Below are 14,220 nucleotides of genomic sequence, written 5' to 3' on the forward strand. Positions count from 1 at the left end.
TTGCTAGACATCTTCCACCCCCCACCCTCCCACCGCCCTGCCCCCCAAATATTTACAAGAAGGGAGAATACAGGTTCAGCCCCTGCCTTGAAAGACTTCTCCCTTTCAGACCTCTCGGCACCACCCATGAGCTGGGTCCTTTCAAAGACACAGAGATATTCCCTGTCCCCACTAGCCACAGTGAAAGGGCTGGAAATAGGAGGCTGGGGCAAACTGGGCTTGGTGGGCATTGCTCCCTACTCGCAGGCAAAGCATGCACACCGACAGGCTGACTTCTCAGCTGAAGAATGATTACTTTCCAGTGGCAAACATCCCCTGAAATTGCATTTTATTTTTCAGATAAGTTTTAGAGAGGAAAAGCACAAGCAGAGCTGTCAGTGGAATCTCGATCAGTCAGATAGAGATCATTAAAAGGACTTTAAGGTGACTCAAAGTAGACACTTAGAAATTCAGATATGCAGAATTAAGCAACTATAAAACCCTTACCTAGAGTTTCCAGAAGTCCTTCGTTGTCCTTGCTAAGCAAAGCTCGCTGATGTTCACAGTGATGATAAAAATCCAAGGCACCAGCCCTCAGCTAGGGGAATCTCACGAATTAAATTCCATCTCTTTTATTTCAGAATCTTTTTATTGCAGAATCACTCTGGTAAACTGACCTGAACTTAAGAATGATGCATTCGAGCACCTTTTGTTCAAAACTCTTTTTATGCTGTCAGGTGTGAAAATAAGAAAGTCTGTTTCAGCCCAATTTTAATTTCTTGGGTTTGAGGTTAATGTTATTATTATTTATTCATTTATTGTGGGTGATCTCAGAGAAGGCTTAATTTAGGAGTGATTGTAGTAGCATTCTACTACTCTGCAGTGGCCTTACCATCAAAACAGTATTTAAGAAAATACATCTTGACAAACATGCAAATTATTATGAAGCCCTTTTTACTGCTGTCTTATATTCTGAAGAAAACTTTATCACTGAAAACTGAGGCTCCTTTGTTGAACTGCTTACACTGGTGAGCTACAGGCAGAACTGTATTTAGTGGGAATGCTGTTGAACAGATGGGAACCCTGTTTTGCACTTGATTCTGGAATGCAATAAAATTGTTTGGTTCTGGGAAACAGTTTTTCCTCCCCTGACACTATCAAAACGGCCAAATGGCCTGATTCTGAAATCCATACTCCCACGAGTAATCCTCATTCATTTTTCAGGAAAAAGCAAGTTATGAAGGAGAAAAAAACCATGAACATCACCTTTGCTTAGAAATAGTCTCATTTCCTGATCTTAAGAGGGTGCAAAAGGGAACTTGTTTTGGGAGGAAACAGATATAAAGAACCTATGTATGCTGCTAGCAGCAGAAACACAGAAAGGAACATACGTAAATACACCGCAACTGAAACCCCACGAGGATTTCTGCGAACTAGCCTGGAGAACTGGTGTCGGGAATTTTCTGAGGGATTTCTCTTTTCAGCACCTCAAGCCAGCAATCCTGAACACTTCCCACTCCTTCTCACCTCACAGAGGACATTGGTGTGGGATAGAGGTTAGACCAGAGATTACAAAATGGAGCCCTTCAGCAGCAGAGGTCGGGGGGGTCACTTGGCTGAAACACACAGGGCCAGATTCTTGGCTGGTATAAATCATTGTGGCCCCAAAACCAGTCACTCTGAGGCTCTGCCGCTTTACACCCACTGAACATCTGGCCCTCCGCCTGTGGGAAGAGGATATAATGTGTCTCATGCTTCACGCGTTTCTAAACAGTTGCTTTGAAGGAGTCCTTCAAGCCTCACATGAGACTATTTCCCCCCGCTGGAAGCTCTGGAAAGGATTGATTGTGCACAAACGATTTAAAACTTCGGTGTTCACAGGGCACAAAGGCACACTGACAGACATCTCTAATGTAGTAAGCTGCTTGGCAAATCTCTTTGCAAATCAGGTGGGTGAGGAAGAGATTATGTACAGTTCCAATTAGAGCTTCACAGTGCCTTTCCACCCAGGAGTTTGCTTCAGTAGTTCTGATAGGATCAGGCGGTTTCAGCCTGGTACAGCTATGTTCAGTGGTTTGGCATATATCAGGTGGATTTTGCTATGTGAATATATGTGAACCTTCCCTCTAAAAGCATTATATTATTATTATCACTATTGTTATTACTGTTATTCAGGAACTACATCACTGAATCTACCTTTATCTTAATGCTGCCACTGGTCTAGCAGATCTGCCAAAAAAAAGTCTCACAAAGAGCAGATTTAAAAATCATCTGACTTTTTCTTTTACTAAGCAGCTTTTAGCTGCAGCGTGCTACATATTTTAGGGATTCAAGCTAGTAAGTGAACAGTCAAGATTTGTTTGTTGTATGACTTGCATGGCTAGGACAGTTTCATATTATTTTCCCTTATTAGCAGGTGAGACCACAAACCACCACTTCCGAGAGGGCTTGACTTAATAACAGACAGACCTAGCACCTTGCAGATTGCTTACAGCTGAAATTCAGGAATGTTGTGGTTGTTTATTTAAAGTGACATATAGTCACTTCCCAAGTGGAAGTTCTCAATAACTTGTATTTTCACAAAGATTCTGGTTGCTTTTTTCAGTTACCTGCATCCTATGGCAAGCTAAAATCCTCTCTGGGCTTTTGGTAGGGGACTGAGTTAGACTGGGCAAGAGTTGTACTCTCTTACCCTGTTACTAAACCACATGCTTCAGCTGCCAGGGCTAACAAAGATGGTAGATGGCATTCATATGAGTTAAATGGTTACCTGAAGGAGATTAAAGCCAGTTTGTGGTTGAGAAGAACTGTAGAGGAGTGGCACAGGCAAGTTTCTCTGTTCACTGAGTAAGTTGGATAAGCACTTGGTAGGAAGGCACAACTATATCTTCGTTTCTCATATCGACATTAACTTTTGAAGATTAATGGTACTACTTTTCTTTCCATTTTATTAATTTAAGGAAGATCTGGTCACCTTAACTCATTAGAAAATTTGGTAATGCCAGCGTCATAGGGTGTGTTTCAACAGCTCATTCAAATTTTCACAGATAAGATGCTTAGAGAGATAAAAGTGACACCAACTGCATAAATTGTTTGATAGCACTGACCCAATTAGAAGATGTATCCTGCACTTGCCAACTTATAATTATTCTTCGGTGTATTGTAGAAGTAGGACCAACAATAAAGGGACAGAGTGAAGCACAGCTTTCTCTTGGAAGAAGAGAACCAGGCAGATGCTTGCACACCCCAGACTTGTGATCAACAGTGCTGCCTTTAAATCAGTTGTGCTTTAAAACTATTTGCAGTAGTCATTCTAGTATCCTAAGTAGCTGCTATCCGCACAGCAGCTTTAGTCTAGAGACTTAAAGAGCTCCCAAAAACAACTCAGTGCTTCCTGAACAGCCACTGAATGTCCCAAACCCATAGTACCAACCAGTAAAACCCTCTTCTTTGCTAGAACCTCTGCTTTCTCCCTTTTTCTTCTCCCTGCTTTTTTTTATTTGTTTCTTTAATCTCTGCTACCCTTAGTATGAAGTCACAAAAGCATGCAGTAGACACAGAAACCTGGCTGCACTATGCGAGGCGTATGAGCTACTGCATGTAAAGTCTGTGATGATTCCAATGCTCCACAGCAAGAAATCACATTGTAAACAACATCTTTACCGCATGTGGAAGTAGCAGGACCTACTGCTGGACAATTGGTGGAGGATGAAATTTATTATTCTGCTGAAATTAATGATGTCTGGGGAATGTTACTGCTTTTTCTCCTTAGCTAAGAAAAGAAAACCAAGAATGAAAGCAATTGAGGGAAAAAAAAAAAAGAAATTTAGCAAATACATGTTCAGAACAATATAGTTTGAATATTTCTGTGTTTTGGGGGCAATGTCTATCCTGGTGATTCATATCACCAGAGCATACTCTGGGAGCATAATAAGGAGCATGATCCTCTCTTCTCCCTCCTCCCACCACCAAACTCACCTCTGCCAATCAAACTCAACTTTGCCACCCTTATAAAGTGCTGATGTTTTTAACCACAATTCAGATGTAATCAGTCTCATAACCCACCCTTACTCCCTATCTGGTATGCTCAAGAGCTTGACCACTGGGATTGTGGTATCCCAGATGCTTTGGTTCCCAAATTCTTTGCATGCTGATACGTGTGGATAAGTAACTGGTCCTGTAGTATACACCAGTTAAGGCAAGGGTGGAAAATTTTTGGCTGATACAAGAACACGTTGACCTGATCTGCTGAAGCTGGAGTACCTGCATGCGGACAGCCTGGGGAACTTCACCTGCTCCCCTCAGCACATGAGCAGCATCATACTGCTCCCTTCCCAGTGCTGTTTCTAAACAGAAGAAAATTGACCTCTAAAATACAGTGCTCCTGGCATCCTTTTGAAGCTTTCAAATTCTCATCCCTAGGGCTTCATCTGGCCTTTTTGAGAGCACATGCCTCTTTGGAGGGGGATGGTTAGTGTGGCTTTCTCCCCTGCTTTGGGGCAGCGCTGCCATGCACAGCATCCCAAGACCTCTCAGGGTATGGCCAGCCTTTAGGTAGTGATAACAAAGCCCAGTGTTGGGAGTAGAATTCTGGACAAATATTAAAGGGAAAGGATAGCAGTAGTGTGAAGCAGTTCTCTGGAGAAACCCTGGGAGCTGCAATAGCAACTGCCCATCTCATGCTTGCTTGTGAGGTCTTAAGTGCAGCTCAGCAGATGCTGTTCCCTCAGCTACAGCTCTGGCCTCTCCTCCTGGAGTACTTTGTAGTAAAGTCATGCAAGAGGTTACTTTGATGCTCCCTCATCCTGGTAGAAGAGAAGCACCCTTTGAGAACAAACACCATCTCTCTTTGCTCTTTTTCCCATTAGGTGCACATACATCTCTTGAGGGCCTGAAGGCGAAAGCTCTTAAAAGGAAAGAAAATGAAGACATTTCACCACCGAGGGTTGGAACAATGGAAAAGCACTGCAGCAGCTGGTCTTCTGTCCTGGAGCATCCATTACTGCTGTGGCTGGTGGTATTATTCTTCCTGCTGCCATCTAGATAGGCCCTGCTCTGGGGCAACTGATGTTCTCTGGCATTATCCTCTGCACCTGATGAAGTAGAAACCATCCTCACTGTGGCAGGGACACTGCTTGCCACAAGAAAGACAATAAAAAGTATTAAATAAAGCTGTCATCCCTCCTCTTCTCCCCCTTGTGCTGTGCTTCATTTTGGTTTACATTTATAGAAACCAAAACCAGCCTGTCATTGCAGCAGATCCCCCAGGCCCTTAGGACTTACTCTTTGTAACTCTTGCAAATTTGGAGCAAGGAGGGGGAGAGAAAAAAAAATCCTTGCATGTGTCTGGGGTATTTTTTCACCTCTCAGAGCATGCAGATGACTTGCTAATACTGATGAGGCATGCAGCTAGTTGGAGGGAAGCCCCTTGCATTCTGAAAAACAGCATTGCAGGGGTGTGAATCAGGCAAATGTTGCAGCACCTTTCATTGGTCTGGTAAAGAAAAAGCTTTGGAAACAGGAGTATCTGAATACTTTTTAAACATACTGCTAGGATCCCTGGGCTGTGGCACCTCTGCCTAGTTTAGGGCAAGAACCAAATGTATTTGATTCATTGTGCACTCAGAAAGGGGCTATGTTGCAGGGCAAGAACACGTCCACATGCTTTGGCTGCATCTGGAAACAAGGTGCCTGAGAGACAGGCACCCAGGAAGAAATGGTGATTTAAAAGCTGTGCAGGTCACAAGCAGGGTAAACTAACTATGGATTACTAAAACAGATGGAGATTTATAGAAATTGTCAAAGGAATGCGGTGCCCTTGGCAAGCGATGAGAAAAACCAACCCTGAAAGGTGCCTGAGCAAAAGCAGTTAAATTAAAACCATCTTTGTGTCTGAGTCTGAGGAAGAAAACAGCTGGTAGGGGCTGCAGCCTGGGAGTACACGCAGTGTTATGGTTCCTCCTGGTACACCGAGCTGAAGTCACTGCTCTTTACAGTGCAGGCATAGGAAGTGGAGTCAAGAGAAGAGGGGGACTTCTCAAGTTGTTTCAGTTGTGCATCAGCTCTGCTCTGGAGGAAAGGGATTGAATCTGCAAGTAATTGGAAATGGGAAAAAAAGAAGGAGTATCTTAGGGGATTTACAAAAATGGAACAAACTGGATTTCAGTGAAGCTTGGCTGAGAAGTCACTTTGAATAATTTTAATTACATTAATAGTTAATACTAAATGATACATTAATAAATACTTGTATGAGATTATAGTATTTTCCTACTAATTAAATTATACAGCCAATTTTTCATACTGTGACCCACTACCCATGTATGTGCCTGGTTCAGCCTAATCAATAAGCTATCCAGAAACTGATCATTCCCCGGATCAGAGTGGGTAAAAATTGTTTACGTTAATTAACAAAAGAATGGGTATTTAATTCAAATTAGATTTCTTTTAGGTAAAAGACTTGTATTTCAAAAATCTGTTCGACATTATATTTGAAATCCTGGCAATGCTTATTAAAACCTGAAGAAAAATAATTGAAATTCAAATATCTTTTTCATTTACCGATGGAGGTTTTTTTAAAGAGGCAAACAAACAAAAAAAAAACAAAAAATCAACTGAGAAAAAGTGGCAGAAACCAATTTTTTTTTGCAGCAGTTTGAAAAGAGCCTTTGCTAGCAATAGCCTCTTTGAAGGTATAAAAAGCAGATTTCCTCATGCTAGTGTATTCACTCTGTTTACTACAGTAAGTGTTTAATGTGAGGCTGAAAATGGGGGCAGGAATGGAACAGCAGAAAAGCAGCTCTTCTTATGGGTGAATAAAACAATAAATAAATAAGAGAGGCAGTGATCTACCACTTCTAAATTCTGGGAGGATAGAAGAAATGGAAACAACATTAGCTCCACTCCGCAAATACAGTAACTCGTGTCCTCAATACACCTGTTAGCTTCAAAGGCAGGGCAGATGAGAAGAAGAGGATTGTGTATTCATGGAAACATGAACAGGATCTTCAATGGCTGCTGCTGACAGGGGAGGGAGTATGGAAGTCCCCTCAGCTCTGCTGATAAATCAATGCTTTGAAAAATGTATCCTTATTATTTACACATCCAGCATGGCTTGCCAGCTTTTATCTCACCCCAAAATATATAGTTTTTTGTTCATTGTTATTGAATTCCCATTCTGTTTACACACAGCTTGGTAGGAATTATTAGTTTGAATAGTCTTTATTAATATGAAAGAGATGGTAATGAAACACATGCACTCCCTGAAGGAAGCATAAAATAAATTGAAAAAAAGATAAATTAGTTTAATCTGTGTTTCTCAAATGAAAATCACAAATACAAGAAGTACCAAATCTAAAGACTAAAATTAAATTGCTTATTGATTGCCAAGTGTTGAGAACTTACTTTTTCTTATAAAAGAAATAAGCAAAGTAAATATTTGAGACAAAATTTAACACAGATCTTTCCTTCTCTGTGGTTATAATTCTAAATTCAACTGCATCTTACATGCCTGAAGAGTGTAAGGGCACTCCCTTAAGGGCTTTTTCTAGACCTAGGAGGTAATGTAAACAGCAGGGTCCCTTTCTGAGGGTCAGCTGGAGGACGGGTGGGCTGGAATAACATCCCACCTGAAGTCCCTCCTAATACTCCCAGTGATGCAAGCAATACCAGATGCAACCAATCCCCGCTGGAGGTTACATGACTAGACCGGTCCTTCAACTACTGATTAACTTCCCTCCAGTGAACTGGACTTGTTGCTCCAGATGTGGAACAACTAAACCATATGGATCCAGCTGTTGAATTTCAAGTTCCATCTTTGGATGGAAAACTCCCAGGAGGGATATTCAGGCCCTGGGCACCCCAGGGATTCTGTATCTCCACAGCTCGGACTTGGCCATCACAGCAGGAAGGCAAAGTTGATGCATTGCTCATACTAAGATAAAAAGAGGAAAAGACCAAGTTCACACAAACATTTCCTTTCTCAGCTCTCTGGACTTTATTTTTCTAGCTTGAGTTACAGCAAACCTTCTGAATACAGTGCAAGCCCGGAACATGTGGTTAATGATCATTTCAATCCATTTTCCAGTAAGCTGAAGCTGGTTTGTAGCTGGGACATACACTTTGATCCTCCCATTTGGAGTCACATGAAAAGTCAGCTCAGTCGTTTTTTCCTGCCCCTGAAGTTGTGGGTATTCCCTGTTGCTGCCATTGATACCTGGCCAGTGGGTCTGGGTGATTTGTCACATCTGCTGGGAATTTATGCTCCTTCCTTGGACAGGCAGACAACCCTAGGAGATGTCGAGCAGTAGGAAGCAGGTTGCACAGGTCCCTGCCTTGTCCTCAGCTTCTTTACATCATGACTGGTGCCTTGGGCAGGACTGTGTAGGAAAACACATCATTGTCAAAGGCTGTCAGCGAATAAAGGCACTGACTGAAGAGAAAAGGTCTGTTAGAAGAATTATAAAGGTCCTTGGCAGAAGATGGAAAGAAGTAAGTTCCTTTGAGATTCCCAAATTAGTAACCTACCTAATTAATAAGGACTGGTAGCAGAGGGAGGCAATCCACCGATTTATTTAAAGGAGGGAGTGGTGGAAACTCTCCTCCCAAACCTCATGGTCTGTGGTCTCAAATTAATGACTGCCAGCAATTTTCACACCCCAACGCTCTTAATGAACAGCCAGTGCTGTTTGGAAAGTTCGCGCGGGTCTTAGTGCCAACGCTACGGCCACCCCCAGCGCACCACGGTACGACGGCTGCTTTGGGTGCACTTTCAGCATCGGAAGTGATTTTGGTGGCGGGACCACTCACGGCCTGTGGGAGCGGGCAGGTGCCGGGGCCTAACACCACCGCCGCGCTAAGAAGGCACCGCCTGTACCCCCGCCAGCCCCTCCGGCAGCGCTCTGCACCGCTTCCCCAGCACCCCCGCCCGCCTCCCGTCACCGCGAGGAACGTCCGGGCCCGCCGCCCGCAGCCGCGCACACGCGTGGGGCATGGGGCGGGACTGAAGCGGGGTGCAGCCAATCGGCGGCGGCGTTGGGAGGGTGATGGGCGTGCCAGTGGGCGTGGCCCGACGGCCGGAGCGCGGGCGCGCGGCTGGCTCGGGAGACCCGGAGCGCGAGCGCGGCTGAGCGGCTGTTCTCTATTGGCGCGCGCGAGCGGAGGGGGGGAGACGCGCGCACAAAGTAGCGCTGAGCGGGGCGCCGCGTGCTAGCGGGGCCGATCGGCTCGCGGGGGCGGGGGCGCGTCCCGGTGGGCGCTCCGGCCCGCGGCGGGCGTGAGGCGGCGGCGCAGCGGGGAGGAAAGGGCAGCGGGGCCGGGAAGATGAACCGGAGTTTCAACAAATCTCAGACTCTGCGGTATCTGGAGTGCAGCGCGGTGGAAGTGAAGAGCAAGGTGAGCACAGCCGAGGCCGCGCCGCGCTGCCGAAAATGAATGGATCCCCGCCTCGCCCGTCCCGTACTCCCCTCGTTCCCCTCCGCCCGTCTCCCCGCCCGGTGCTGCCGGAGCGTGGTGCCGGGCTGGCAGTAGTTGGCGGAGAGGCGGGATCGCCGCTTCGGGCGAGCCCCCGGCGAACCGCCCCTGCCCGGCGTGAGGCGGCCGCGGCGGCGCGACCCTTCCCCGACCGCCCCCGGAGCAGCGTCGGGGCGGGCGGGCGCCGGGGGCCCCGCGCCCGCCGCTCCCGCTCGATCTTTTGTTTCGCCGCGGGAACTTCGATGGTAACTTTGTGGGGCAGCTCGGAAAGCGCCGGGCTCCTCGCCTCGCCTGCCGGGAAGGCTGGGGCTCGGACTGGGGGTGCCTCTGCTACCCGCAGCCGCCGGAGCACACCGTCCCGCTGCTTAAGCCGTCTCCCCGGTGGTGGGTCCGGTCTCCCGGCGCGGTTTGACAAGGGGAGAGGAGGAGTGAGAAAGAGAAGGGCTCCGCCGCTCCGGGTCTTGCAGCGCCGAAATCCTGCACTTGATTGGTGTATGAGAAGACAGAGCGAGGCCTGCGAGAAGCTTCACTCTCCTGCGGCGGCTTGGCCAGGTGGTACAGAGGGTGCGAGCACCAGCCGTAAGCCATCCAGCTAGTGCAGCCTCGTACTGTTGGGGAAGGGACGGTATCCGCAGGCTGTCGGGCACAGAAGCAGCCATCTGCCGGAGCTCGGCTACTTAAAACGCTGATGCCGGTTCGTGGTGTCTTTGGTTGGTTTTGCTGAGTTCTATTCAAGAGGTTGCGCTTGGTTGAACCAGCGCGTCAGAATCTTGCCTGCCACCCCCTGTGTGTAAAAATAAGTTGCATTTGAGGAAAACTGAGAAATCTCCCTGGAAGCCCATACTTTACATGCTTATAACAGAAAAGGTGTAGGCAGTGCATAAGTTGAAAAGATTATGGAGTAACGTTAGGATGTTCTGGGCTTGTGCACAGCCCGGGTCACCTGGTGTGACAGTGTTGGAGGTGATGTCTTTGGGACTCGGTGCTGAGTGCACCCCCTTTTTGTCCCTTGCTGCTGTTAATATTTGCATTGGATCAAACACCTCTGAGCAACACAGATGGCTGATGGGACAGCTTCAGTAGAACTACCTTGTAGCCAAGGGACTCTCCGATCATTTCTAACCGTAGCACCTGAAATGCAGGTTGAGGCCATTTCCTGACCTTCTGTTGCCACTTGAATGGGCTCAGCTGGCCTTAAAAGTTCCATCCTGCTTCCACTGCTGTAAAGTTTTGGTTCAGTTTCTACCTGTTTTAAGGTATAACTTACACACAACATTCATTGCGGCCCAGATCCTGTTTTCTCATTGCTTTGTTATACCCCATGCACTGTTTGAGCTTCAAACTAAACCCTTGACCATGATAAGACTTTTTTTTTTAAATTATGTTAATCCTCTCTCTTCTGCTTTAATATTGCTATAGCTTGACTTTGCTCTATTAACAATTAAAAAGCAACATTATAACGAACACTGCATAGCCTCCTTTACAGCTGCAGCATATCCTGTAAGTGAGCCCATGTAGCTGTATAGACAAAGAGTGATTTAGGGAGATTTTAAGTGTACAAATGAGTCTAGATTTCTGGAGAGAAGGAAAATAAGCTTGTGTGAATGGGAGGAGTTTACTGGAGGTCTTCTGTAGCTCAGGGTTGTCACTGCTGATGGCCCAGAAGTTATTTTGGAGAGCTGTACTTCATTGAAAAGAGGCTTAAAATCTGCTGAGGGCCTACACCCAGTCATGATCCATTAACATACACCATGGATCAGTGCAGGGTGTGTTGCTGCTGGGGCTATACTGTTAGCATGACTTGTGAACAATAACATCTAGACTGTTTATGTAGTAGGCTGTTGGCAAACAGGGTTGGTATTGAAATTGCAAGATGGTTTTCTTTTGTTTGTAAAGCTTGTAGGTTCCCTCTGATGGACTTAATCTTCAGTGGCTAGAGGAAGATGCAGTGAAAAAGCTCTGGCCAATGGTACCTGGCAAGGTACTGTGTAAAGACCTTATACCTTTTGTTGAAGAGTGGTAATCTTGTGGAGACGATTATCATGCCATCTGCCTTGTCTCTATGGATCACTGGCTTGTCCTGCAGCCATCTACATATATGAATTGTATTACTTTCTTTTTTGAATGGGTGGACTATCTAAGGCTAGGGAGACAAAAAGATCCCATAATGCTGCTTTTGGTAGTCAGCCTTTTAAACACTTAGTTGCCTGTGTTTTGAAAGTGCAAGGCCTGCCTGGACTTGCCAGAGAACTTGAAAGTTGAGTCTGAGAGCTCATGATCGTGCAGCTATCGCCCAGGAGCTTAGGCTGCCAGGTGAGCGGAGGTGGGTGCAGTCTGCCTCTGCGCCAGGGCATGCTGCTGGCCCACGATCAAGGGATTCTCGGGTGGCTTTTCAAAGGCTGGGGAAGTGGTGGGCTATGGGCAGGTGGAATCCCTTTTAGCGGAGGAGCTGGGTGTGAGAGCTTGCCACTTGTATACCACAATGCGAAATGGCTCTTCTCCTTTCCTGACGATAGAGCTGGATGTGAAGGAGCTCTGGAAGTAATAGCTGTGGGGAGTCATATGGGCAATAGGCTGCAAATGTTGGGTTTTTTGATATGCCTGCCTCTGTTACAATAACCAGGTGGTTCCTTCCTTAAGGGTAATCCATCATACAGCTGGTGTGTTGCATTAGTCATGATTCAGAAATGGCTCCTGTGAAAACTGACCAAGATTTTGCTGGATTTCCTGAGTTTCCAAACAAAAGTTCTTGAAAGTTGGCTTGTGCCCTAGGTTATTGGAAGAGGAGAGTTTGTCAGCTGCTTAGTACCATACTGGGTAAAGACACTTCTCTGACAATCGTCAAGTTTCCTTCACTTGTAAAATTCTGATGTGTATCAAAGGGTTATTAAAACAAAGGGGGGGGGGGGGGTGGGTGAGCGAGAAGGGAAGCATCTTGGTAGCCCATAAGCATGCTTCAGCTCCTGACGCTTCTGTCTGTGGATGTTTTAATGACTTGTGATTATGTGGTGGGAACATTTGCAGCGATATGTTCTCTGTCTACAGGTCTTTGCAGAAGAATGAGCTTTGTGGCGATGTCTAGTATCAGTTTATGTATGTCAGGTCGTTTTTCCTCTAGGCAACTAACGAAGCACCTCGGATCTCTGTGTTGGAGCAAATACTGAAAGGAAAAACGCATCAGACATCTGTCTGCACCTCTGCTTTCAGACATGGCAATGATGGAAATTCCTATAGTCTTCTGCTTTAAGAAGTCCCCTTCCATCAGACTCTGTGCTTCCTCTCTTCCTCTGTCTCCTCCCCAGAGAGCTAGCCTTATAATCAAAACACTTAAAAGCTTATTTCCTAGATAGGAAAGAGGAAAGGTACAGAGAAGCCTGCTTAGAAATTGGCACGTCATAGGAAAATATTAATTGAATCATAATTACACCTTATCCTTCTCCTGTCTTTTACAACAGAATAAATGAGAAACTCAGTTCTTATCTAGGTGTTGTCTGTGTAGCTCAGGATTAATGTTTCGGCCCTTTTAGCCAGGATCTGAAAACACATTATCTTGCTGGTGTGTAACAACTGTGTATTCTCATGTGTCTAGTGTTCCCTGGCTCGTTTCCCTCAATGGGTGACAAGTGAAGTATCTGTCCCCTCTGAAGAAATTGCCTCTAATCTCTGAAAAAGGTTTCCAGATGACCCTTTGTCTCCTTCTTCTCCCTTTTACCAAGAGCTCCAGTGCCTGCAGTGTGTGTGGCTTTTTCTGTTTGTTTGTTTAGATTGGGATCTCCTGGCTTAGGATTCTTAACCTATTTTTCATTTTCTGTGCTTACCTTTACAGAGAGATTGCAGGCCTCCTTCCCTGTGAGTCTAAGCCTAGAGAAGAATAAATACTTTTAGAATAGGAATTCCTACATTAATGGTGAGACTTCTAATTACAGCTCCATGTAGCCAACCTTCTCTTGTCCTTCTCAGAGTTGAAAGAGATTTCTTTTTGGTCATTTTTATTCTTGAATTGTATATACAGCTTTTCAAACAGGATAGCTGTCAGCCCAAGTGTGTACTTCTTTTCCAGTGGCTTGAATATTCTGGAATAGTAGAGGTGTAAGATTGCCTCAGGCCTTTAAATGGTACTGTTTGAATTGTTTGTGAAAGTGTGGATATGTTTCTGGCTTAAAAGCAGCAGAGAACTATTTTTCTGCTACTACTGTATGATTTCCTTCAAGCTGTACATACGAGCAAGAACTAATTTTCATGCTTTTGAAATGGCTAAATGCACTCATGGCTCCCCAAAATATAGTCCTTTGTGGGGAGGGAAGCCACCTTTTTTGTTGCTGAGCCCTCTCAGACAATGGAACTCTTGATAATGGCTGAGGATTATAAAAGTGCAGCTAACCTGACCCAAGTGCTGACTGTGACATTTCTGCTTCGTCAATAGTATCATGCTTTCTTGCATTGCAAATTGGTTTACAAATTAACAGTAATGTGACTAACATCCTACTACTATAAACAAACCCATTAAGGTAAATATAACCAGTTAACTATAACCGTATTTTTTTTCTCTTTTCCCACCCTGTTTTGATTTTGTTCCAATAAATGATGGTGTTCAGATGGATGCTGCAAATGGGTTTTAATAAATTTTCAGTCATTTTCTGATGAGCTCACAGCATAGATGTGATGCTGTTACAGCTCTCGAAGACAGCATGTTTGCGACCAGCCATGCTCTGTGTTTTTATGAAGTCACTAGCAGATAACATGATGTGTTTTGGTGTGGGGCAAGTATAAAAG

At 45.3% G+C, this 14,220-nt stretch overlaps 1 protein-coding gene and 2 long non-coding RNA genes across 3 annotated transcripts in view; 2 read left to right on the forward strand and 1 right to left on the reverse strand.

Annotated features, from left to right (window-relative positions):
- LOC133267055 (uncharacterized) overlaps positions 1–14,220 on the forward strand; it is a 497,367-nt gene that overhangs the window by 6,862 nt on the left and 476,285 nt on the right. The gene's annotated exons all lie outside the window — the stretch shown is intronic.
- On the reverse strand, positions 7,949–8,742 carry LOC133266383 (uncharacterized). The gene is made up of 2 exons (XR_009742354.1): positions 8,503–8,742; positions 7,949–8,354 (listed from the first exon to the last, which is right to left on the reverse strand). It is a non-coding gene; the product is annotated as an uncharacterized LOC133266383 (long non-coding RNA).
- Positions 9,173–14,220, forward strand: part of PARD6G (par-6 family cell polarity regulator gamma) — a 61,939-nt gene continuing 56,891 nt past the window's right edge. The window contains exon 1 of the mRNA XM_061448946.1: positions 9,173–9,369. Within this exon, the coding sequence (XP_061304930.1) occupies positions 9,298–9,369 (72 nt within the window). The 5' untranslated portion in view covers positions 9,173–9,297. The remainder of the gene's footprint in view (positions 9,370–14,220) is intronic.

Source organism: Pezoporus flaviventris, unplaced genomic scaffold, assembly GCF_033815535.1.
Source record: "Pezoporus flaviventris isolate CSIRO_AGI_PZ_B2104156 unplaced genomic scaffold, CSIRO_AGI_Pfla_v1 ptg000007l, whole genome shotgun sequence".
NCBI lineage: Eukaryota > Metazoa > Chordata > Aves > Psittaciformes > Psittacidae > Pezoporus > Pezoporus flaviventris.